At 39.2% G+C, this 26,407-nt stretch overlaps 1 protein-coding gene across 2 annotated transcripts in view; it reads right to left on the reverse strand.

Moving 5' to 3' along the window:
* Positions 1 to 10,846, reverse strand: part of MYH2 (myosin heavy chain 2) — a 28,627-nt gene extending 17,781 nt beyond the window's left edge. The window contains exons 1-14 of one of the 2 annotated variants that reach the window (XM_019013357.4): positions 10,773 to 10,846; positions 10,513 to 10,555; positions 8,855 to 9,078; positions 8,613 to 8,756; positions 6,457 to 6,613; positions 5,215 to 5,242; positions 5,017 to 5,131; positions 4,826 to 4,918; positions 4,213 to 4,276; positions 3,990 to 4,088; positions 1,704 to 1,807; positions 1,040 to 1,178; positions 556 to 674; positions 317 to 466 (exon numbers count right to left, since the gene is read on the reverse strand). In XM_019013357.4, the coding sequence (XP_018868902.2) occupies positions 317 to 466; positions 556 to 674; positions 1,040 to 1,178; positions 1,704 to 1,807; positions 3,990 to 4,088; positions 4,213 to 4,276; positions 4,826 to 4,918; positions 5,017 to 5,131; positions 5,215 to 5,242; positions 6,457 to 6,613; positions 8,613 to 8,756; positions 8,855 to 9,058 (1,416 nt within the window). In that variant the 5' untranslated portion in view covers positions 9,059 to 9,078; positions 10,513 to 10,555; positions 10,773 to 10,846. Of the gene's footprint in view, positions 1 to 316; positions 467 to 555; positions 675 to 1,039; positions 1,179 to 1,703; positions 1,808 to 3,989; positions 4,089 to 4,212; positions 4,277 to 4,825; positions 4,919 to 5,016; positions 5,132 to 5,214; positions 5,243 to 6,456; positions 6,614 to 8,612; positions 8,757 to 8,854; positions 9,079 to 10,512; positions 10,556 to 10,695 lie in introns of both variants that reach the window. The other variant, XM_019013358.3, reaches the window with a different exon arrangement.
* Positions 10,847 to 26,407: the final 15,561 nt, after the last annotated feature.

A 26,407-nucleotide genomic window follows, 5' to 3' on the forward strand; every position in this document is an offset into this window, starting at 1 on the left:
CTGACTCTAAATTGTTAACGTTTCTCAGCTCTTATTGTCTCTAAGTATTTCTTAAAATAGACCTTCAATCCCACTGTACTAAGCTAATTCAGAACTCCCTTTGTATCAATAACAAGTTGGGGAGTCCTTATTAAGTGCATTGTTGTTTTTTATAGAAGTGGAATTGGTACTACAATAACTGCCCAGTTACTCTCTTTTAAGGCTTAAAATAATTTTGACAGTGGTAAGAAAAGGTCGTAGTCTTCACTAATTCCTTCATATAGATATTTCCATTGCCTTACTGTAAAATCCTCTCACCAACCAGCTACAAACTCACATCAAAAATCTCAAAACCAGCAATGTCCAAGACCCCGATGAAGTACTGCCTGGGCTGCTTGGTGTCCAGCTGCTGGTTGATGCGGGCGACCATCCACAGGAACATCTTCTCGTAGACGGCTTTGGCCAGAGCACCTACTGCGTTGGTCACCTTAAAAGACAAAATTATAACTCTCGAAGTTATTAGAGGCCTGTGAAAATGCTTTCATCCCTGGCAGTTAATTTGAATTATGCACCTACCTGTTCTACAGTCTGGCCTTTGGTGACATACTCATTGCCGACCTTGACCCTGGGGTAGCAGAGAGCTTTGAGCAGATCTGCAGAGTTCAGACTCTGGAGGTAGGCCGCCTTGTCAGCAACTAAAAAGAAGAAAGAGTAGAGCAATGTTATTGTGGCCCAAAGAAACCCACTTCCTTAAAAATATTTTTTAAACTGCAAGTATTTTGTGCAGTGTTTCAAATATCTCTTTCTGAGTATCCTTACCCATTTGTTCATTAAGTTCAAGTTTTTGATTGTGGGGTAGTTTGCCCTGAAGAACTTCAATAATTATAGGAAACACCTACCTAGTGCTTACGTTTCCCATTGCACATTATTTAGGTATACAGATACTTTAAAACTTAATTCTTAAAAGTGAATTTACCTTCCCTAGGAAAATTCCTGGGTAACAAGTTAAGAATGTGATTTTCAAACAAATGCAAAATCATGGGAGTGACTTAGTTGATACCTTCTGTGCCATCTGGCTCTGCTTGCTCCTCACGCTGCTTTTGCTTAAATTTTAGGTTCCCATAATGCATCACAGCCCCCGTGAGCTTGTAAATGGAGACCTTTTCTTCATTAGTAAAGCCCAAAATATCAATAGCACTCTGTCAATATAACCAATAGGATAGCTGTTAGGTTGTGATCCACACGCTTACTGTTAATACTGCACATTCCCATTGCTGGCCTGAGGAAACTACCAGTGCTAATGGGAGACAAGGAACCCCTTAGATTGGGTATATAGAGAGTTGGTCAACCAAAGGCCAGCACAGAGCATTAGAATTATAGGTGCATACCCTCTGAAGATTCAAAACGGGAACTTAGAACAGAGAACAAAGATAGTAAATCTAAGGAACTTGTTATTTTGAGAGATGGTAGGAATCTAATGCAAGTCAATTGCAAAAAAAAAAATAGTTTAGAAATTTTCAGAAATGATAGATCTTTAGAAGAATGTAAGGGGTAAGTAAAATGCTATAGGGGCACATCATACTCTTTTCATTTGACTCCAAGGGGCATGTCCATTTGCATCCTGGAATCTTCCTTTGCCATTTCTACTAGACACTGAATATTTATCTGGATCACCATTACTCTGACCCACCATAATAATTCCAATTTTCTTGTGTTCTACTTACATCTGTGGCCATCAGTTCTTCCTGATCATCGATGCTGGCCACACTGATCTCCCCTTGACTGACAAATGGGTAATCATATGGGTTCGTGGTAATCAGAAGCATTTCTAAGTACAGGAAACAGAACAAAGATAAGCATAATTATCTTCTTCATTAAAACAAGAGCTTTCTAGACAAATTGTGAGGCACTATATTGTTGTGGGAACTCAGGGACCCCAAACAGAGGGACCGGCTGAAGCCATGGTGGAAGAACATAAGTTGTGAAGATTTCATGGACATTTATTAGTTCCCCAAATTAATACTTTTATAATTTCTTACGCCTGTCTTTACTGCATTCTCTGAACATAAATTATGACGATTTCATGGACATTTATCACTTCCCCAATCAATACTCTTGTGATTTCCTATGCCTGTCTTTACTTTAATCTCTTAATCCTGTCATCTTCATAAACTGAGGATGAATGTTGCCTCAGGACCCTGTGATGACTGCGTTAACTGCACAAATTGTTCGTAAAGCATGTGTGTTTAAACAATATGAAATCTGGGCACCTTGAAAAAAGAACAGGATAACAGCGGTGTTCAGGGAACAAGGGAGATAACCATTAGGTCTGGCTGCCTGAGAGCCGGGTGGAACACAGCCATATTTCTCTCTTTCAAAAGCAAATAGAAGAAATATCACTGAATTCTTTTTCTCAGCAAGGAACAGCCCTGAGAAAGAGTATGCGTTCCTAGGGGGAGGTCTCTAAAATGGCTGCTCTGGGAATGTTGTCTTTCACAGTTGTAGATAAGGGTTGAAATAAGTCTGGTCTCCTTTAGCGCTCCCAGGCCTATTAGGACGAGGAAATCCCGCCTAGTAAATTTTAATCAGACCGGTTGTCTGCTCTCAAACCCTGCCTCGTGATAAGATGTTATCACTGACAATGGGTGCCCAAAACTTTATTAGCAATTTTAATTTCACCCCGATCCTGTGATCTCGCCCTGCCTCCATTTGCCTTGTAATATTTTATTACCTTGTGAAGCATGTGATCTCTGTGACCCACACCCTATTCGTACACTCCCTCCCCTTTGAAAATCACTAATAAAAACTTGCTGGTTTTGTGGCTTGGGGGGCATCACAGAATCTGCCGACATATGATGTCTCCCCCAGATACCCAGCTTTAAAATTTCTCTCTTTTGTACTCTTCCCCTTTATTTCTCAGACCAGCCAGCACTTAGGAAATAGAAAAGAACCTATGTGAAATAACATTGAATTATTGGGGGTGGGTTCCCCCGATATCACATGATGCTTGGTTGATGACTGATGGGCACTGGAGAGGCGTTTAAAGGATATTAGGCACCATCGCAAACACCTTGAAGTTGATGTCATGGTGCTCTTATAAATCCTTATTAAAAAAAAATGGCCGGGCACAGTGTCTCTTGCCCATAATCCCATCACTTTGAGAGGCCAAGGTGGGCAGATCACCTGAGGTCAGGAGTTCGAGACCAGCCTGGACAACATGGTGAAACCCCATCTCTACTAAAACACAAATATTAGCCAGGCATGGTGGCGCATGCCTGTAATCCCAGCTACTTGGGAGGCTGGGGCAGGGAGAATCGCTTGAACCTGGGAGGTGGAGGTAGCTGTGAGCTGAGATTTCGCCATTGCACTCTGGCCTGGGTGACAAAGTGAGACTCCATCTCAACAAACAAACAAACAAACAAACAAACAAACAAAACTATTGTAATCCAAAGAGGATAATCACATAATGGGAAAAGTTGTATCACTATAGTGTTGATTATATACAATCCAGAATTGGAAATAATCTATCTGTAAAGAGGGTATGGTTAAGTAAATTGTGCTTATTTCTAGAATAGAACACTATGCAACCATTGGAAATAATGATGTGGAGCTATATTTAGTGACATGGAAAAAGCTATGATACATAATTGCTCAGTAAAAAAGTAGATTACAGGAGAGCAGGTAACCATGATTTCAGTTATGAAAATTGTATGTATGTATCTATATGTAGAGATATGTATACAGAAAATGACTAGAGAGATATTCATCCAAGTGTTCATGGTGGTTATTTCATAGTAGTAGGAATTAGAGATGTTATTTTCAGTTTTCCTTTTGATTTCCTTTGAATTTTTCTAATGAGCACATATAAATTTTTACCAAACTCACAAAGCTATTTAAAAAATAAAAAGGCACATAAACTTGACAAAATTCAGTCATAGAATACTAGGTTGGACTGTGCATTGATAGGTACTGATGCAGTAATTCTGGAAAAGAATTATGACATTTCTTACCAATAAGTTCTGGTTTCTTATTTGATGTAATCTGGTAAAAAATATGATAACTTCTCTCAGCCTTAAGCTGGAAAACAACTCTAGACTTCTCTAGCAGATCTGGAAGGAAACAAATAACAAATAAGAAAATTGTAAAAATTCATGTGACATGCGAATTTGATTTTTGGTCAGTTTTTTAGGTCATTTGAATCAGAAATGATTTTAAAGATATCTGAACACTTACATGTTTCAATATCAGCAGATGCCAGTTTTCCAGTAGTGCCAAAGTGGATTCTGATGAATTTACCCTTGAAATAAAAGCTAATATTACTACCTTGTTTTTATATAATATTAAATCTTTGAGAAATTCCAAACATTTGATGCTGGTACTTTAATATTAAATCAATTCAGAGAGTATTTGTATCAGGTAGAAAAAGGTGTATCTCCTATTTTATAAGTAGAAGAGTTTTATCTTTCATTTAAAAATTGTAAATATTTATTAAGTATGTGAAGTAATGGATATGTTAATTAGCATGTTAATCATTCCATAATATACACATAACATATATCAAAACATCACATTGTATTTTGTAAGTACAATTATTATTTGTAAATTAAAAATAAAATTTTTAAAATTGTGAGTAAGTGTAGATCATGACAGATAAGAAAGAACTCAGGAAAAAGGCCATATATCCTTCAAGATGGGGCTTTGATCCATGTTATTACACGCTCAGAGGAAAAGGAAAGAACAATGATGTAATAGAATGGGAATGAAAAAGATTCAGAGAATGTAATTACAAACATCTCATAAATTTTGACCAGTGAACAGCATCTATTAGCGTGTCCAAGAGACTTACAAAGCGAGAGGAGTTGTCATTCCTCACGGTCTTGGCGTTGCCAAAGGCCTCCAGTAGGGGGTTGGCACTGATGATTTGATCTTCCAGAGTCCCCTGCAAAGGCAAGAGCAGTCCTTGCATCTGGGGCTTGGGAATTTCCTACCTGAGAGTCCCGACAGAGTCTGGATTCTGACTGTGACAATCAGACTCACCTGTATTTTGCCAGAAGTAATTTCTTCCTTCTTCTTCTCCCCGGTAACTGCAATTGTTGCAAAGTACTGGATGACACGCTTGGTGTTCACAGTCTTCCCTGCACCAGATTCTCCACTGTCAAATCAAAACTCAATCAGATGTGGTCTCAAACCTAGCAGCTATCACAGCCATGTAAAGAAAGCATAAAATCTACTTACGTGATCAGGATTGACTGATTCTCTCGGTCTACAAAAGAAATTGTAGACATTTAATACTGTTTTCTTACATATTTGTAAATGATAAGTAAAGTAAAATGGAATGAACTTAGTATTATTCAGTCTGGACTTTGCAACCTTTAGGGCTTGGCAGGCTTTAGACCTACCACTTTCTCCCTCCCCAACCTTAGCACACATCCACCCATTTAAACAGAACACCACTACTTTTATTGGTTTTATATTCAAATCTTCCAAGAAATATTTCCTTCGAGGAAAAAAATTCTAAGAGGAAGGAAAATGTTTGAATGCCACTCTATAAGTGATGACCACGTGGCTGTGTATTCCTGAAGCACCAGACTTTTTCTTTTTAATACTCTATCACTAAATAAACACCAAAAGTAGACTTGGCTCTTTGGTTAGGTTTAGTTGCTGATTTAAGTTAGGGACATATATACTGTGGGTGCAAGACATAATGAAGAATGAGCATTAGAGATATTTTTAATGTGTGAAAAGGAGTAAGTACAGTAAAGGTGATAGTTTTAGAAATACGGCTTTGGTCATATTTTTAGGAAAAGGTAAAATTTTGTTTTGATGTTTTACTGTCTCTGAAGAGGAATTCTCTAAGCCCCTTCTCAAGATGCCACAAGTAGTTTAGATTGGTCTAGCCAAGACAATATTGTAGGAAGCAGATTCAACATCTAACTGTTTTAATACCAAATACACCTTAAATCTGGAGCCTGTTCAGGTTGGTTCTGGGCAAAGGGCGATAGCATTGTGCCGTCCTTCATATAGAGACTGTTTAATCTGTCACAGTTTAGGATGCTGAGGCTGAAACTACAGAGACAAGTTTTACTCTTCCATTTTTTGGCTCATAGTAACGGAGACACAGTTTGTATGTGTGATTGTGTGTGCATGAGTGTGTGTGTGTGTGTGTGTATACATACACAGAAATATTTGTATTTTTGCTCATATTTATTTGAGTTTCTGAGTCATTCAAAAGTATACTAACTAACCATGGCCAGCCTCTGTTGAACTTTTCAAAATTTAAGAGATCATTAGCAATTATGTAATATTACGCATTACAAATCAGCCTTTCTCCCCTTCCTGGACCTTCTCCTTCATAAATACACCAGCCTCAACTAAATGGGACGATCTCAAGGAATGTGTTGAGATTGCCTCGAGTCTCTTTCTCCTATGGTTCTGCTCTAAAGGTTTCCACACTTGCAAAGCATTCGGCTCACTCACCAGTCAGCATGAACTGATAGGCGTTGTCAGAGATGGAGAAGATGTGGGGCGGGGCCTCCTGGCGCTTTTTGCCTCGGTAGGCTGTCACCACCTCGTGCTTGTACACTGGCAGCCACTTGTAGGGGTTGACAGTGACACAGAAGAGACCTGAATAGGTCTATGAGAAGGAAAAAGAATAAGTACCCAAAGACCTTTCCTGTTATTTGTGAAATTAACTTATTAATTGAATGTTTTTTTGAGACAGGGTCTTGCTCTGTCACCCAGGCTGGAGTGCAGTGGTGCTACCTCAGCTCCCTGCAGCCCCAATCTCCCGGGCTCAAGCAATCCTCCCACCTCACCCTTCCAAGTAGCTGGTACTACAGGCATGCATCACCATGCCCAGCTAATTTTGTACGTGCTTTTTGTAGAGCTAAAGTCTCACTTTGTTGCCCAGGCTGGTCTGGAAATTAATTGAATTTTAACAAAAAGGAGCACTTTAAGTGAGTACTCTTATTTCTTCAAGGCATCAGCGTGAAAACTAGTTGGCAAGTTCAACAATGTGATAGCAGAATCCTGAGGGAAGTGACTACAATTCAGCTTTCTTATTGCTCTCCTCAGGGCTTTTCACAGTGATTTTTACATAGCAGAAGAAGAAGTACATGTTATTAAACACATGTGCTGTGAAACTTTTATTGTTTTATGGAAATGGTTTATATTTTCTTTGCAGCATTAAGATAATTCAAATTTATGAGAACATAAATTTGGACATAAGCTAAGTGGCCAACAGTAAGGGAATGGTTAGGTGAACTATGGTAAATCTTCTAAGACAATTTGATGCAGGCATTTAAAAAAGTAAACATGAAAGTATACAGCAACACTCAGGAAATATTTACAAAACGTTTTTAAGTTATAAGGAAACAGGACACGAAATGATATATATATATATATATATATATATATATATATATATATATATATATATACATCATGATTACAATAGGGGGATTTAAAAAATCTTTGACAATTGGTTCAAGACAAGCACCAACTAGTTAAACTGGATGCTGACCATCAACTCTAGGTACACTTGTATAGGTGTTGCCTAGCTAAATAACAGCACTGGCTAAACTACGCAAAAATATGAATATAGTATAATAAATTTGATTTAAAAATATTTACTGCATGTTTATTATGTGCAGGCCTTTGCCAGACAGTATATAAATGAGACCAGATAAATGAGATGATATCCCTTGAGGAATCCCCAGTCTATGTAGGAGACAGTCATGTAAATGAATGATCAAGGAGAAACATGGTTAGTGTTAAGGCAGGGACAGAAATGAAAGGACAGAACATCTCACTGCTTGGGGAAGTGGGAGAGGTTTCATCGAGGAGGTGACATTCCAGATAGAAGGGACCGGAACACAGAGATACAAATTGCTGTTATTTCAGGGGAGTGAAAATGAGTGAAATTTGTTTAAAAAAAAAAAAAAATTTAGGCCAGGCATGATGGCTTATGCCTGTAATCCCAGCACTTTGGGAGGCCAAGGCAGGTGGATCGTTTGAGCCCAGGAGTTCAAGACCAGTCTGGGCAACATAGTGAAACTCTGTCTCTGCTTAAAAAAAAAATACAACAACAACAAAAAATAGCCGGGCATGGTGGCACATGCCTGTAATCCCAGCTACTCTGGAGGCTGAGGCACAAGAATCGCTTGAACCCACGAGGCAGAGGTTGCAGTGAGCCGAGATCGCACCACTGCACTCCAGCCTGGGACACGGAGCAAGACTCTGTCTCAAAAAAAAAAAAATTAAAATAGTTTAAAGTGTTAAAACATGTTTATCTTTTCACTCTGGATGATTCTGCGGCTGGAGTGGGGAAAAGGAATGGGGAAAATTACATGTGATTGAAATATAAGCAGTAACTGCTCAAATGCCTGTTGAAGGGTTTCTGGGCAAACCCAGTCAACGTGGACAGCGGCCTTCCCCAGCTTTGGATGGGAAAACAAGGAAGTGCTGGCTGTTGAGCTGTGCTTTACGATAGCAATCATGAAGCCTTTTAACTAGTTATGCTGCAATGAAAGTGAAATGGGTCACTACCTGTGACCTATTTATGCTCAGTGGAAGAAGCAGGATGGTAGGGTACATGAGGATGATTATACAGAGCACTGGCAGGGGACACTCACGTAGATCATCCAGGCTGCATAACGCTCTTTGAGGTTGTACAGCACAGCAGGCTCATGCAGATGAGTCATCATGGCCATGTCCTCGATCTTGTCATATTTGGGAGGGTTCATGGGGAAGACCTGATCATCCTTCACTGTCAGAGTCTGGTAAACGGGAAAGATAACCGTTTACATTAATTGAGTGACCAAACAACAACAACAAAAATCAATAAAATGTGGCAAGCTCCTGGGATTCTACTCACTGCTCCTCCCTCAGTCTTCACCGTCACTTTTCCTCCTTCTCTGCTCTGGATGGTCCCTTTGACAAAGGATTCTTTGGGCTCCGCCACAAAGACAGATGTTTTGGCATCAAAGGGCCTATTCTGGGCCTCAATGCGCTCCCTTTCAGACTTTCGGAGGAAAGGAGCAGCCTCCCCAAAAACAGCCAATTCTGAGTCTGAACTCATGGCTGCTGAACTCAGAGGTCCTAAAGGAGATAAAACTTTCACATTAGAGAGTCTGGATTGCCATGTATACCAATAAATCTTAATATTTATTGTATTTCATAGGCCCAGTTGGAAATTCCACTAGACAGGTCTGCTGTTCACCATACTATAGTTACTGAGACAAACATAATCACAAGAACGAAAATGCATCAGGTGGTCTCTGTGTACCCAATGCCGTATTTAGGGCTTTGCATCCATTGTCTTATTTCATCCTCCAGGACTCACATTCTCATTGGGAACTGAATTACAGTCCAGTGCTGCTGTCAAGTAGCTTGTGACCTTGGGTATGTCACTTGATATTTTTGAGCCTAAGTGACTCCATCTTTAGAATAGGGATTATAAATTCTGCCTATCTAAATTCACAGCCCATGATATATGTGAAGATACTTCGAAAAAGAGGTTTAAATGATGACTGAGAAAGTAATTTGAAATTGTTCAGGCCACCATTTATATATGAGATGTCATGAATTATCATGTCACAAAATTCCATGTCTTGAATGTAATGTAGAAGAACTTTATTTCCTCCTTTACCTGTTCAGCCAGATTTGTTGAAGTTCAGTGGCTTATTGGAGATTATAATTTTGTTTACCTTTTTTTCTTTTAGGTTAGGTGCTTAGTATAGTTTCTCTGACATAATTTTTTGCATATTAAATACAGTTCATCAGTTTAACCCCCTTAAACTAATTAGGGATAAAAACAGTAGCCAACGTTAACCTCATTCTTCTACATCTAAGGGCTCCCTTTACTATTCCAAATTTTCCTTTGAAGCATGCAGGCCCTGTTTGCTCCATTCTATGTGATCTGTAGGTTGCCAGTGGTATCAGTAGAATGAAAGGTTTGGCAAATAATTCTACCGCAGTCATTACATGATCAAATAACTTGAAACTCATTTGAATCATCTCTCCTAGTCTCTCCCTTTAGAAATGCAGTAAGTAGTGGGAGGGCAGATTAATACCTCTATTATATATAAGAAAAATGCCACAGCACTCAGCATTGTGTAAGGTGACTTTTTACGAGGGCTTTAAGAAGTTTAAAGGAAGGATTGTCTTACTTCCATTTTACATTGTTGGATATTATGTTTACTAAATGAATTCTAACAGCAGGATACATTTTTATCAAATTTGAGATTTTTAGCCAGGGAATCTGAGGGTAGACTCTTTTTTTCCTGCACAGACAATATATTTATTCAAAGCGATTCCCCTGCTCAAATGTCACCCCACCAATGCTTGAGCCGTAAATGAGGATGTGTGCATTGTCCTGAAAGGACAGTCCTCCCTTTCTCACCGCTTTCCTGAAGCACAGTTGTTAAAGGGTATTTACTGAGACAAGCACTTTCTGAAAGGTTGCTAAGTGACAGAAATCCATCCCAGAGCCTCTTGCATTCTCCTCCAGGAACTGGTTAGTCCAAATCTTACCTTGTTAGCAAGTGAGAAGATGTAGCCTGGGAGTGAGACAGTTCTATAAAAGAAAAGGGAAAAGCACTTGATTAGTTGACCAAAAAGAGGGGGAAAAATCCCATTTATGGCATGGCTTGCTATTGTAAACAGAAGTAACAAAATTCATAGAGGTAAAACGTGCAGTTCCAGAAGGAGCAGTACCAGAACTAGCAGCTGCTGCTGACACTGGGCGGTGTGACCAGTGTCCCTCTTGAAAGGCCCGTCCTGCTCCCACTTACCTTGGAGCTTTTTAAAGCAGGACGAGTCAGCCTCATTCCAAGGGCTCTTTTATATGGATAGCTATGGAAACAATGCAGCTGCCTCTTCTTTCTTAAGTCAAAAGGAATTGTTTGGCAAAATACCTCTTGGCAATCTAGCGTCCCCGCATAATTCTCATTCATATTAAGAATGGTTGGATATAATTAGAAATATTTTTCTTATTGAGTATGTGGATAAATCTCCTATGGATAATTTGAGAAGATGATCTGAAAGAGTCAAGCTGGTGGATAAAGGCAGTGGCTGGGCAGCCAGGATACCTGGCTTCCCTCGGAAATTCTTTTTGGCTTTGCTGGGCACACCATTCGGGCTTGCCTCGCATCACCTTCGCATATTTCACGTGTTAAGTCACATAAATAAAATACAAATATGTATTTTAATTTTGTGACAGTTAATTTTTACCTGTTGATCCTTTCTTTCCAGCCCTGCAAAATTAAGCAATGTGCCTTCAACAACTTAAAGAGACAGAAGGTCCTCTCTGTTATTCCAATATTCCTGTAGTTTCAGGAATTTCCTTGCTCGCTCACCTTTTTGCTTTTGCCAAAGTTGTTCCCTCTACTTAGCACACCATTTCCTGTCCCCCTACCCATTTGACTTGCCTGCAATAAAAAAGGTTGAATATTTTCTAGTAGCAGAGGTGTTTTTAGAGAGTACTTTTCAACATTTTTTCGTGTCATAGCCCGCTGAGAAAAAAATGACAATATTAGTGTAGCATGCTAGAGTAATGGGGAAGGGATTTGTCTATATCTGTAAAGGGCTTGGGGAGAATATTTTTAATTTTTTTACATTCCTTTATGTAATATAAATATAATAACTATGATACACATAGCATTAAGGAAAATATTAAATACTGAATATGTCAGAAACTTACAAATAATATCTTCTTGAAAATCCTAAGGAAAAATTTGAGCTATATCCTACAAATAAAACTTGTTTGTTTCTGACTTTATTCTTGAAATATGACATGAATTTCCAGATCAAATTTTCAAAAATGATACAAACAGTATCTGTGTTCTTGATAATTACCATAGCGGGGATTTTTGTCCAAGAAGGAGGGATGAAAATGGAAAACCAAGTAATTTACAACTGTTGGAGTATTTTAAAAATTCACCAGTTCTTCTTTCTCCTTCAATGAAAAATATAATGTTGAATATTCTCATACAGTGAAAATAAGTTTTTAATCCATTTAAACTCTCTCTTTCATATCAAATATTTCAAAGGATAATGAAGCTCTAGTCTTCAAAAACTTCATGGGTTAAAGGAGTCATCAGCATTGGTCAAAGAGCACACCAGTCACAAATACACACAAGTACCTGATCTATTCAAAGTCTAAGGTTTGGAGCTATTACTGTGAGCTACCTCTTCCAGTACAACCTGCTTAGCCTTCTGGCACCTTTACTCTGGCTGGATGCTCTCTGGGCTGCATGCCTTGTCCCAGGCATCCTGGAACACCAACCCTCCCAGCAATTCCAGGGGTCTCTTGACTGCAGAAGACAGCATTACATTCTCAGCTGGCTGCTGAAGTCCTTCTTGGTTCCATCCAGCACATGGCAAATACCACCATTGTGCTTGCCTCCTGTAGGGATCATAGGTTATACTGTCAAACTCGAATGCAGCCCAGTCAACACTCTGAGGAACCCTTAGTCAGCCTTCTCCCAGCTAGGAGACACCTCCCAAGGCTGTGGTCCCCCCTGCCCATCCAGCCATTCTGAGACTGAAGAGATCAACATTTTATGGCACATCAGTTACCTTTTTGATGCCAAGACACAGTGGTTGGGAAGCTCTGTTTTAAGGTGAGCTGTTGAGCTGTTTTTTCAAACTAAACAGCCATTTTTAGTGCCCACAGCAATAGTTTAATATTCTCTTGTTCCATCTCTGCTGCCAATGGGCATTTTCCTTATGTTTTATTAAATATTTCTTATTTTATGTTATTTACAAAATGATCTCCACTTTTTTTTTTTTTTTTTTTTTTTTGAGACGGAGTCTCACTCTGTCACCCAGGCTGGAATGCAGTGGCATGATCCCGGCTCACTGCAACCTCTGCCTCCCGGGTTCAAGCAATTCTCCTGCCTCAGCCTCCCAAGTAGGTGGGACTACAGGCACATGCCACCACGCCCGGCTAATTTTTTTGTATTTTTAGTAGAGATGGGGTTTCACCATGTTAGCCAGGATGGTCTCAATCTCCTGACCTCGTGATACACCCGCCTCGGCCTCCCAAAGTGCTGGGATTACTGGTGTGAGCTACCGCGCCCAGCCTGATCTTCAATTTTAAGTCAATCCATGGTTCTATATTCTGTTTCCTCATTTGGTAAACTCCTTCAGTGAATACTGTGTTCTATAGGTAGCCGCTGTCTAATACATTGTTTTTGACTATAAAGAAGAAAATGCAAAGCCTTGTTCCCAGTAATTAAGAGACACACCTTAATTGTTCCCATGCCACTTGGCTCAGGATCTGTGACTGTTAAATGTTCTCTGAGAACGAGAGCTTAAGGAATATGTCATTCGGGATCATCTTTTCCACTATGTAAACAGGTCAAAGACATACATTCACTTTGTGTCCTTTTCTTGATTTCATTGTATTTTTACCACTGCTGCAATAAGTCAGAGGCTTTCTACTTTGCATTGCTCACACCTGGGACTATCTGTCACGTTTTGGTGTGGTGACAGCTTGGGAATGAGCTAGTTAAAGAGTGCTGATACTCTCTCTGAATCTCCTTGCATTGTCTATGCCATGCAAGGAGATTCAGAGAGAGTAGCAGCCACTGATCTGGTCTTCAGGAAGGTTACAATCTGAGAAATCGGGAGAGCACTAATAGATGGCTCAAGTCACCTTCAGAACAACATGACGGCGGCCTTTAAAAGTTACAGTGTGTAAATCCTTTGCAGAAAAGGATCCATATTTTCTGCATCTACTTGATCCTCATCAACACTTAGGATAGTGCTGACATGTAGAAAGTGCTCTGAAATTCTAGTTTATAAATTCTCAGATGCCCTGGGTTTCTTTATCCTAATCATTCTTGTCCCCAATAACTGAAATTGGGACCTGGATTTAATTTTTGGCTGCATACCAGCTGGATATCCTTGGAAATTTACTAAACCTTCTCAAGACTCAGCTTCCTGCTCTATAAAAGGGATAAGTGCTACCTCATAGGGGTTTGTGAGGAGTAAACAAGACACGAAAGTGCTTAGAAGCTGAAAACAGTGCCTGGTACCCATCACTCATTCAACTGATATTAACAACTGTGATTACTATTGCCCCCCACAGTTTGTTAGTTCTTATTCTGAAGTCTCTGCAGAAGTGAAGCTAGTTTTCTTTCTGATCTCTATAACAAGACATGCTCCCTTGATCATTTCAGTTACTCAATACACATTTGCACAGCATGACTATACGGCAGGCTCTCGGGTAAACTCCCCACTGCCACCATGGAATGCCCTCCTCTCTTTCATATTATTGTTTAATTATATCAAAATCCAGCTCAGCTCTTATTCAGACATTTTCTCAGTTATTCCATCAGATAGAGAAAAGACAGTTTGGCCTGCGCAGAGAGACAAACTGGCATTAGCTGTTACATGAAGAAAGGTGTGGTGTAAGAAGAGGCTGGTCGTGGTGGCTCACACGTGTAATCCCAGCACTTTGGGAGATTGAGATGGGTGGATCACCTGAGGTCAGGAGTTTGAGACCAGCCTGGCCAACATGGTGAAACCCCGTCTCTACTAAAAATACAAAAATGAGCCGGGTGTGATCGCTGGCGCCTGTAATCCCAGCTATTCGGAAGGCTGAGGCAGGAGAATCACTTTTTTTTTTTAATTTTTTTAAAATTTTATTATTATTATACTTTAAGTTTTAGGGTACATGTGCACAACATGCAGGTTTGTTACATATGTATACATGTGCCATGTTGGTGTGCCGCACCCATTAACTCGTCATTTAGCATTAGGTATATCTCCTAATGCTATCCCTCCCCACTCCCCCCACCCCACAACACTCCCCAGAGTGTGATGTTCCCCTTCCTGTGTCCATGTGTTCTCATTGTTCAATTCCCACCTATGAGTGAGAATATGCGGTGTTTGGTTTTTTGTCCTTGCGATAGTTTGCTGAGAATGATGGTTTCCAGTTTCATCCATGTCCCTACAAAGGACATGAACTCTACATTTTTTATGGCTGCATAGTATTCCATGGTGTATATGTGCCACATTTTCTTAATCCAGTCTATCATTGTTGGACATTTGGGTTGGTTCCAAGTCTTTGCTATTGTGAATAGTGCCGCAATAAACATACGTGTGCATGTGTCTTTATAGCAGCATGATTTATAATCCTTTGTGTTTATATCCAGTAATGGGATGGCTGGGTCAAATGGTATTTCTAGTTCTAGATCCCTGAGGAATCACCACACTGACTTCCACAATGGTTGAACTAGTTTACAGTCCCACCAACAGTGTAAAAGTGTTCCTATTTCTCCACATCCTCTCCAGCACCTGTTGTTTCCTGACTTTTTAATGATTGCCATTCTAACTGGTGTGAGATGGTATCTCATTGTGGTTTTGATTTGCATTTCTCTGATGACCAGTGATGATGAGCATTTTTTCATGTGTTTTTTGGCTGCATAAATGTCTTCTTTGAGAATCACTTTTGAACCCAGGGGGTGGAGGTTGCAGTGAACCAAGATGGCGCCATTGCACTCCAGCCTGGTGACAGAGTGAGATCCGTCTCAAAAAAAAAAAAAGAAAGATATGAAGAAATGAGGGCCCAGGCTAGGTAGTTGGTGGTGGAAGTAGATAACTGATCAAGAAATTGGTTAACAGGTGATCTTTGGAGAGGGGAACTGAGTGTTAGGTAACTTGGTGGAGGGGAGACTGACGTTTCATACCATACCATTTTTGTATTTTCAGAATTTTATGCTGGGTGCATGTATTATTGCTTTAAAAATTAAAAGTGATGATTTGCCAAAACAGGATCTCCTCTAAACATTGGAAGAAAAGAACAGATGGGATTAAAAGAAGAATTAAAGAGATGCCAGATTAAGCCCTAGAAGAGTCAGGACTCAAGATGAAAGTTTCCCAGTGACCGCTTCTGTGTTTTTTCCATGGACTAAACTCCAGGCCCATCAATCCACATTGTTAATGAGTGTTGATATTGTTTTCTAGGAATGCATTGGTTTTCTGTTTCAAACTTGGTACCTTTGCACCAGTAACCCACACGTATAAAGCCCCATCGATAGAGAGCTCTACTTCCAAATGTCTAGTCATAGAACTTTCTGAAAATTTGCTTTATAAAGAAAAAAATTGGCTAGTAAGGGGCCTGTAGGAGAGCTCATAATTTGAAGTTATTGAGAGACATAATTCAGAGCCATTTATAATTTGAATAAAAATATATACACATATTCAAATTTATGTACTTATTTAAATATATTTATATATAAATTACAAATATAATTTTTATCATATATTACATTACTCTTTTTAGTTCCAGATTTAGCTTTCAAAGAATACATTATTTAGTCCTAATTTGAAATAAGTGGAAAAAGGAAAATTTGTTTGCACTCATGGGTAGAATTGTACAGGAAGTTGCTGGAGGGGGTGCTATATCAAAATCCAAGAATCCAAAGACTTGCTGTATGTAAAGCATTCTATTAAGTGCTTAGGAGAGAGGAAGATGGGCCTAGCTCTCAGCAGTTCCACCAGCACAAAGCACATAATCTGCATGTAAATAAGGGAGTTTGGTGATCCTTCATGGAAAAATTTGGGAGAAGCAAAACTAACTCCCTTAAGACTAAATTAACGTGTGTTTGTTTTTCTATCCACAAAAGTAAAATTGGTACATGGATATTCTAGAAATTTGGAAAAAGCACAACAAAAGAATGAAAGTTAAGAGAAATGATTTCTTACTAGTGAGTGTAGAAAAAAATGCATTCATTTCTGCACATTTCAACATTTGCTTACCATCTTTCATTAGGTTAATTTGATTATGTAATTAAGAGGCACAATCAGTATGTATATAAACTCTATAGTCCTCATGCCTGTCAAATATTAGGCATCAATACGTGTTGGTTGGATGACAAAGGAATAAGCGTTATTCTGATAATGCCACTACTTACCTGGCATTTTATAGCCTGTAAAGTGAGCCTCTTTCAACAGCTCTGAAGTACGGATAGCACAGATAAATTCTCTTCTCTTCTTTGTTTTCTAAGAAACCATGATCTAAAGGGGTATTATACGGCTTACCTAATCAGGGCGGAGCTCAAAGATTTCTTGCCCCATTCTCCATTGATTTTAATGCCTAATATATTTAACCCTGAGTACTGTTCACTCCAGAATTGCTCTAACGCCTTTAGGTTGACTATTAGGATGTGCATTCATAAACTGCTAGCCTTACTCAGGCTTCTTACAATATTGTGAGGAAGATAAAATGATAAATATGCCAATAGTTATTCCAGGATGTAGAAAATATTAAGTGTAAATCCCCAAAGGAGAGGGCATTCCCCACAAACCCTTTGCTATCCTGTTTGCTCAGTCTCTTCAAAATTAGCACACTGACTGTGAGAGTATAGGCAGATTTCTTTAACGAAGAAGTAGCATTTTGTTGAAGGATCAGGGAAGGCCTTGTAGAAGTGTCATCTGAGATGGTCCATGAAGGAATGGGTAGGATTTAACAGATGGAGATCCAGGAAGAAAGAAGTTCTAGGTGCAAGAACAGAAACTGAAAGAACTGAAGTGGCAGGAAGAAAATTTGAAGTCTGTTTGAGGAGGAGAGAGCAGTCTTGTCTGACTGGAGTCTAACATAAGTGTAAGGAAGAAGTCTAGGGAGACAGTTGGAACCAGATGCATCAGAAGCTGTTGTCAGGCCTCACTCATTAAGAAGGAATGTTCTGGCCCAGAACTCCAAATGAGGCTGACCACAGCAGCTTCTTTTTATCTTTGTTCTCAGACCACAGACCCCTTCTTTCCTTATTTTTCACTCGGTTCTACACTCTCAGATTAGTTTTCCATCCCCCATATCCACACGGCCACTTTGGCCTCCTCCTTTGGCCTCCTTTTGCTCATGATCTCCCACCCTTGACCATACTTGATCCTATTAGTCAGGGCACTTAACCCCTCTCCTACTTCTGTGACCAACGTCCTTCCTCCTGCTGATGCCTGTGGAAGCTGGAAACAGTTATGGGTTGTTTTTCCTGCCCTGCCAAGCCCACTCAGCTTGTGACAACAACGAGCCTTGAATGCTTGGCACCAGGGTTTGACTTGAATAAAATATTTAACCCTCTTGGCTTGGGCACGGTGACTGACATCTGTAATTCCAGCACTCTGGAAGACCAAGGTGGGAGGATTGTTTGAGTCCAGGAGTTCAAGACCAGCCTGGGCAACATAATGAGACCCCAATCTCTACAAAAATTAAAATTAAAAGTTAACCCATAAATATGGGGCTATTAGCCAAAACAACACTTCCATGAATTTAGAATGCTGTATCATTGAGGACCAAAATTATCTCATGCTTACTTTAAAATAAAATCTACCAACATTTTTTGAGGAATTTTAATTTTACTTGACTATGATGCTTTTTAAAGTCAATTTTTAGGAATGGAAAAAGTATTCAATTAACCCAATTCTGTTTTCCTTCTCTCAGTTGCAAGAATAAAAACTGGATTAAAATAATTTTCATCTTGTCCTGCCAAAATTATGCCCCCACAAACAAACAAACAAACAAGTGCAAACCCAAATCTCAAAAGAGAAAAGAAAAATAGAAGTATGAATTAGGGTGGGAATGGAATTCTCATAGTTGAGGGAGGAAAGATTTTTGCTATTCTGTGAGCTGGACATTTTAAAGAAACCCAAATGTGGATCAACTTCCTCAAAACTGCTGCTTTTTCTTTGTGGTTTTGGCTTGTCCCAGGTCAAGCAACTGGTCCAGTGGACAGGAGTTGATTAAAACAAGGCTGTGTTCCAAGGCTGAAGAGTATTTTTAGATCTTGAGGAAGAATTTTTTTTTTTTGAAGGAAAGGATGGTAATGTCATCCAAAGTACTAGTCCTGTGCAGAAGCTGCTACTTGGCATGTCTCAAGAAGCACTTCAAAAGGAATGCGGCCAAAGGCCAAGCTTCAGGAAGCCAAATGCTGGAGACCCAGTTGTTCTTCTGGTCTATTTGAAAAACATGATGGCAGACATTTTCATGGATTTTCTCATCGTTTGCCCCTTTTATAAACCTTCATGAACACAGGCATTTGCTTTGTTTTGATTGCCCTGTGGAAGACTCTAGCTTAATGTTCTAAATTATTTCTTCTTTGAGCAATAAGAACAAAAATGATCATTGGAAACCTCCAAGATATATCATATCCTTGTAGGAAAATATTAGCTGGCCAATCTTGAACAGTCTTCAAAGTAAAAATTATGGGAAGAATGGATGAAACAAAGATCAGATGCTGGCGTGTGTACATGTGGGTGCACTGTGTGTTTATGTGTGCCCAGCATTCATGCATGTACTTCATGTGGGTGCACTGTGTGTTTATGTGTGCCTAGCATTCATACATGTACTTAACTAAAAGTGCCCTTTGCAATTAGGAGAAAGGCAGGAACGGTGGAGCTACTTACTGTTCTTGGATGATTCAGACTCATCAGGGGGTAGCTGGGTGTTTAGATAGATAAGTGCTCCCTGCTAAGATCTTACCAAAGCAAACGATTCTAACTTGGCATTCAGGAAAATCAATAAGTGAAATAAAGAAACTGAATTTCTGGAAATTATCTTCAATTGAATCTCGTGATGTTGGCTGAGCTACTCAGATCCCGCAGGCAAAAACTTAGGAACAGAAAGTTTTTATCAGCTGACTGAAGTGCCATTGCTTGGTGCATGACTGTATTATAGTTTCAAAGTGTTGATGCCTATAAATAATATTTTTAAATATCTACAACTACTGGCTGGGCACGCCTGTAATCCCAGCACTTTGGGAAGCCAAGGTGGGTGGATCACTTGAGGTCAGGAGTTGAAGATCAGCCTGGCCAACATGGTAAAATCCTGTCTTTACTAAAAATACAAAAATTAGCCGGGCATGGTGGTGGGCACTGTAATCTCAGCTACTTGGGAGGCTGAGGCAGGAGAATCGCTTAAACCCAGGAGGCACAGGCTGCAGTGAGCTGAGATCATGCCACTGTACTCCAGCCTAGGCAACAGAGCAAGGCTCTATCAAAAAAATAAAATAAAATATTTACAACTACTGAAATATGATATGAATATCTATCTTGGTGACTGTGATGGTTAATTTAATGCGTCAAATTGACGGGGCCAAGGAGATACAGATATAGATATATACACACACACATATATTCAGTTGTTTCTGTTTCTCTGGAGAACCGTGACTGATAAAGTGACAAAGTCACAAGCACTACTACTAGTACTTGGGTTTGTTTCCCACACCATATTTGAAGGAAATGAACTGCAGGTTAATTGTTTCTTAATAACTTCATATTTTCCCAGTCCAAAGGCTGCTCACTTTTCAAGAACCAGCAGATTTCTCCACCCATTACAATCCCCACTGAGACTCCACATTTCTGAAGCATTTGTGTCCATATAATAATAACACCCAGCAAGCTGCTTCAATTGTTCATAACATTTCAACTTTGTGTTTCATCTCTCCTTTATCGGTGTAGGTTTCTTGGAAGCAGGGACTGGACTTCTGCTTATTTTGAAATTCCCTGCCTCAACTGCAACCGGCATACTGATGGGAGCCTGGTATTCCAGTGGTTCTCAACCCTGAACACACATCAGAATAACCTGCAGATGCTTGGGTTCTATTTCCCATGCCAGTGGTTCGTTAAGTGTGATCCCCAGACCAGCAGCTTCAGTATCACCTGAGAATTTCTTAGAAATGCAACTTATCAAGCCCTACCTACAGCCAACACAATCAGAAACTCTGGGGGTAGGGCCCCACAGTCTATGATTTTGGAATGCACTAAAATTTCAGAATCACTGCCCTAAGGACTCTGATTCTGAAGAAATGGAGCGGAATTCAGAAAACTTCATGGAAAAAGTACCATTATCTGGTAAATTCCATGAGGTCAAAGGTAGGGTCCAATTTTGCTCACCGTTATACCTCAAGGGCCTGTCTTAGTGCCTGACAGATGGTCTGGACTAGAAACTATTTGTTGAATGAAAAGAAAGAAATGCAATTTGTGAGGCCTACGTATTGTGCAACTGTATTTTTCAGTGTCTGCTGACTTTTATAGAAATTAGATACAAGTCCTTTGGAAGATAAATATTCCCTTTGAAGGTGCCATTTATTGCAAGACATCAATTATTTAACAAATGATGCACTTGTTGTTCATCTAGTAGCTCCAACTAGTGATTTGGCTTATGAGAGAGTTTTGTAAAACAAGCAAAAAGGTCAGCGTTTAGAAACCTAAATGCCTTTACCAAATTAAAGGAAACTTTGCTTTTTTCTCTCTCTTTTTGACAGAGTTTCACTCTTGTTGGCCAGGCTGGAATGCAGTGGCACGATCTCAGCTCATTGCAACCTCCACCTCCTGGGTTCAAGCAATTCTCCTGCCTCAGCCTCCTGAGTACCTGGGATTACAGGTGCCCACCACCTGTATTATTTGTATTATTACTAGAGACAGGGTTTCACCATGTTGGCCAGCCTGGTCTCAAACTCCTGACCTCAGAGGATCCACCCACCTTGGCCTCCCAAAGTGCTGGGATTACAGACGTGAGCCACCCTGCCCGGCCTGCATTTTTTTGTTCTATCAGGAGCACTTGCCGCGTTGAGCATTTTGGGGTTTTCTGATCTTCTTGACTACGGGGAGGACAATATGAGCTCTTATACTCTACAGAATAAAGAAAGAAAATTCTTCTGCATTTCACCTTCAAAATATAGGTAGAATAAACTAAAGCTACAGCAGACTACGATTTCCAAAAGACCATTATGTATATTCAAATAGCAAGTTGTCAGATAGTGTACTTTGCTCTTTAAATAGCGTGCCATCGATGCATTGATTCTACTACGTGCAAATTGTGGTGTAAAGACAAAACAGAGAATGCTGAAAAGTGTTCCTTCTCTCAAAGAGCTCACAACACAGAAGAGAAACGAGAGCAGGGAATACAAATAACTGCAGTCCCTCTTTATCCTCTTTAGTACTCGACAGAGCCCTTTCCAATGTTTTTCTTTATTTATCTGTTGTCTTCCCTCCTCACTAGAACATAAGTCAAGGAAATCTCATTTACCACCACATCTGACTGGCACTGAGGATATTTCCTGGTGCTGGTGGACGCAATAAATATTTCTTAAATGGAATGCTGGGGAAGGAAACACAAAGTTAAACACATGAATTACTACTTTGAAAATATTAGATCCCACCGGGCGTGGTGGCTCACGCCTGTAATCCCAGCACTTTGGGAGGCCAAGGCAGGCAGATCATGAGGTCAGGAGTTCAAGACCAGCCTGACCAATATGGTGAAACCCCGTCTCTACTAAAAATACAAAAATTAGCCGGACCTGGTGGCACGTGCCTGTAGTCCCAGCTACTCCAGAGGCTGAAGCAGGAGAATCACTTGAATCCAGGAGGCAGAGATTGCAGTCAGCCAAGATCGTGCCACTGCATTCCAGCCTGGGCGACAGAGCGACACTCCATCTCAAAAAAAAAAAAAAAAAAAAAAAAAAAAAAATTAGATCCCACTCTGAGGCATTTATTTTCGTGTTCTCTGATGAGGACCCATGCTCTGGATTCACATGGATCTGCGGGGTTCAAGTCTTGGTTCTGAAACTTGCGGCTGTGTGCTTTTAACCACATTGCTTAACTTTTGACAGTTTCTGCTGCCCCTCCATCGTGATACTTAACTCTGTATTGCCTCACCTGAAGTTTAATTTCTCTCTAAGTCTATTATTTAAGATAAGCCAAAAAATGTCCCGTAATATTGAAAAATATATTTTACTAATTCCAAGGACTGCTCGCTTATAACCTTGAAATTACAAATATTTTTATGAGAAACTATACATGTTACATTAAATTTATTTTCTTATTGTTATTTTTGTAGAAAGCTGTGTTAGCTCCCTCAAAGTGGTAAACTAACTTTTCATAAGAGGATAATTTTACCCAACAACCTTGTGATAATTAACTCACCATGACTTCCAAATATAGCTCCAATTTACCCAAGCATTATTAAAGGACTTTTAAAATTAGGAGCACAGCTAAAGGAATTTCCTCCTTGGGTTTACAAGTAAAATTAAAGTGACTGAGAATAACTTCAAAACACAAGGCAAGACTTATTTACCTTACTAGTATTATTGATTAGTCAGTTGAAGTAATTTTAAATTCCATTCTTATTATTTTAGGCTTCAATAATTCTAACAAAAAGTTTTTATGTGTATGTATAAATATATATGTTATATTTATATAGTCACTAAATAAATATTTTTAGAACCATGTTTTTCAAACTTTTTCTTCCCATTGCTGAGATGAGATGGTCTTTTCTATGAGTTTTTCTAAATAAGCTGCAAGGTTCTTTCTCATGTGTTCTGGGAGATGTATCTTCTGGTGGTGAGATGCCTAGCCACCCACCTGGGACAGCCATGAGACCTGGTGAGAGAATTGCTAAATCATGAAACTCTCCAAGCTTCCAATGCCCTATATGTAAGGTCAGAATTGTAACACCTGTCCTGCTTACAGATCAAATAAAAAATTGTGTATAAGGGTGCTGTGATTTGACTGTGTCCTCCAAAGTTCATGTATTGGAAACCTAATTCCCAGTGCAACAGGATTGAGAAGTGGGATATTTAAGAGGTGATTAGGACACGAGGGCCCTTCCTTCATGAATGGATTCACGCTGTTATTGCAAGAGTGGGTTCCTAATAAAAGAATGAGATAAGTTGGACATCTTCTTCCCTTCTTCTCTCCTGATTTCCTCCACTTCTGTCTTCCACAATGGAATGACAAGCAAGAAGATTTTCAGTAGATGCTAGTGCTTTGATATTGAACTTCACAGCCTCTAGAACTGTGAAAAATAAATTTCTCTTATTCATAAATTATCCAATCTGGGATATACTGTTATAACATGAAACAGCAAAAGACAAAGGGTTTCGTAAGTGGAAAAACTATATATACCTATGCATGTGTGTATGTATAACAGCATATATATATATATATATATATATATATATATATATATAGTAGCACTCTATCAGCATAACACTAAACACTATATATGTATAAGTATATATATACATATACAGCCATGCATCACTTAACAATGGGGATACATTCTGATAAATATGTCATTAGGCAATTTCTTCACTGTGCAAACATCATAGAGTGTACTTACACAAACCTAGATGGTATAGCCTACTACATGCCTAGGCTATATGGTCTAGCCTATTGCTCCTAGGCTACAAACCTGTTACGTGCATGTTACGATACTGAATACTGGAGGCAATTGTAACACAATGGGAAATATTCATGTATGTAAACATCTAAATGTAGAAACAGTACAGTAAAAATATGATATAAAAGATTTAAAAATGGCAGACCAATATAGGATACTTACATGAATGGAGCTTGCAGGACCGGAAGTCGCCCTGGGTGAGTCAATGAGTGAGTAGGAGTGAACGTGAAGGCCTAGGACATTACTGTATACTATTGCAGACTTTATAAACACTCTACACTTATGCTACATAAAATTTATAAAAACGTATTTTTCTCCAGTTATAAATTAACCTTAACTCACCATAACATTTTTACTTTATAATTTTTTGACTATTTGGTAATAGCACAGCTTAAAACACAAAACACATTGTATTATTTGGTAATAGCACAGCTTAAAACACAAAACACATTGTATAGCTTTGAAAAAAAATATTTTCTTAAAGCTTTTTTCTATTTTTAAAATTAATTTCTTTTGACTTTTAAAACTTTTTTGTTGAATACTGAGACATAAACCCACACATTAGCCTAGGCCTACACAGGATCATTAGTATCACTGTCTGCCATCTCCACATCTTGTCCCACTAGAAGGTCTACAATGTCACTAGGCAATACAAATTTGTCAGTGCCATTATAATCTTTTTTTTTTTTTTCTGAGATGGAGTCTGGCTCTATTGCCCAGGCTGGAGTGCAGTGGTACAATCTCAGCTCACTGCAACCTCTGCCTCCCGGGTTCAAGTGATTCTCCTTCCTCAGCCTCCTGAGTAGCTGGGATTACAGGCATGCACAACCACGTGTGGCTAATTTTTTTTTTTTTTTTTTTTGGTATTTTTAGTAGAGACGGGGTTTCACTATGTTGGTCAGGCTGGTCTTAAACTTCTGACTTTGTGATCCACCTGCCTCGGTCTCCCAAGGTGCTGGGATTACAGGCATGAGCCACCCTGCCCGGCCAGCACCATTATAATCTTATGGGACCACCACTGTATATGTGGTCCATTGTTGACTGAAACGTTATGTGGTGCATGACTGTATACATATCTATATTATATAATATATGCATATATGTAAGTTATTGCTGCTGATATTCTTTAATGGCTTGCTTTTATAAATCCCACAGGAAATGGTTATCAAAGCATTTCAGTGGACCTAGTCATTAGTTATTCACTCTCTAAGCCTCTGCTAGTAAGACTGAATATGATTGGTCTTCATATTTGAAAGCAAAGATATTCTTTTCACAGTTTAACACTGTCTTGCTTTTTGCTTTTCTTTTTTAATAGAAAGTATTGGAAAATACAAATTGGTAAACACTTACTGACTCTGAATTTTAGCTAGAAGAATCCTCTTATTCCTTGACAACTATTTCTTAACTGGGGAACTGGAGCCTTGGATGGCAAAAGGACAGGTCTGAGCAAAATGCCCTGCTGTCCAAGAGGGATCTGGCAGTGACCTAGCACAAATGTCCCTTCTCTTGTGACAGCCTCTCACAGACTCCACTAAGCCTTTCTCCAGTCGGACATGGCCCTTTATTCAGACCTCTTTCTGGGATTATGTGGTGGGGAAGTTACTTAGGGTTTTTTGCAATAAATAATACCTTGCTATATGCAGTGATAACATTGTAAAAATTAAGTATATAAGCATATAGAGTTAAAAAGTGAACGTCCTCCTTTCCCTCTCTCCCCTTCATGCCACTCTTAGCAGTTTGGAGCATGGCCTTTCGGATCAATTTGTATGCAGTTTTAATATGCACATACAAAAAAATGTAATAAAGAGATCATTCTGTACATTTTGTTCTACATCTCAAAAATCTTTTCATGTCCGAACATATATTGATATATCTATTCCGTAATATAAATATGTTATTTAACTTCCGATGAACATTCCTTTCTTTCTCTTCTTCTCTCTTTTTTTGCTATTACAAACAATGCACCAACAAACACTCTGTTCTATACTCAAACACATACACATATGCACATATATATCTGGAGGATACTTTTATAATCTTGTTTTATACAATTGGTTGTTTAATGCAGGTAAAATTTATTTTTATATGTAACGTGATGTAAAAATTTAACTTTACTTTAAAAAACGGATATCTAGGCCAGGCGAGGTGGCTTACCCCTGTAATCTCAGCACTTTGGGAGGCCAAGGTGGGCGGATCACCTGAGGTCAGGAGCTTGAGACCAGCCTGGCCAACATGGTGAAA

Source organism: Gorilla gorilla, chromosome 19 (assembly GCF_029281585.2).
Source record: "Gorilla gorilla gorilla isolate KB3781 chromosome 19, NHGRI_mGorGor1-v2.1_pri, whole genome shotgun sequence".
Taxonomy (NCBI): domain Eukaryota; kingdom Metazoa; phylum Chordata; class Mammalia; order Primates; family Hominidae; genus Gorilla; species Gorilla gorilla.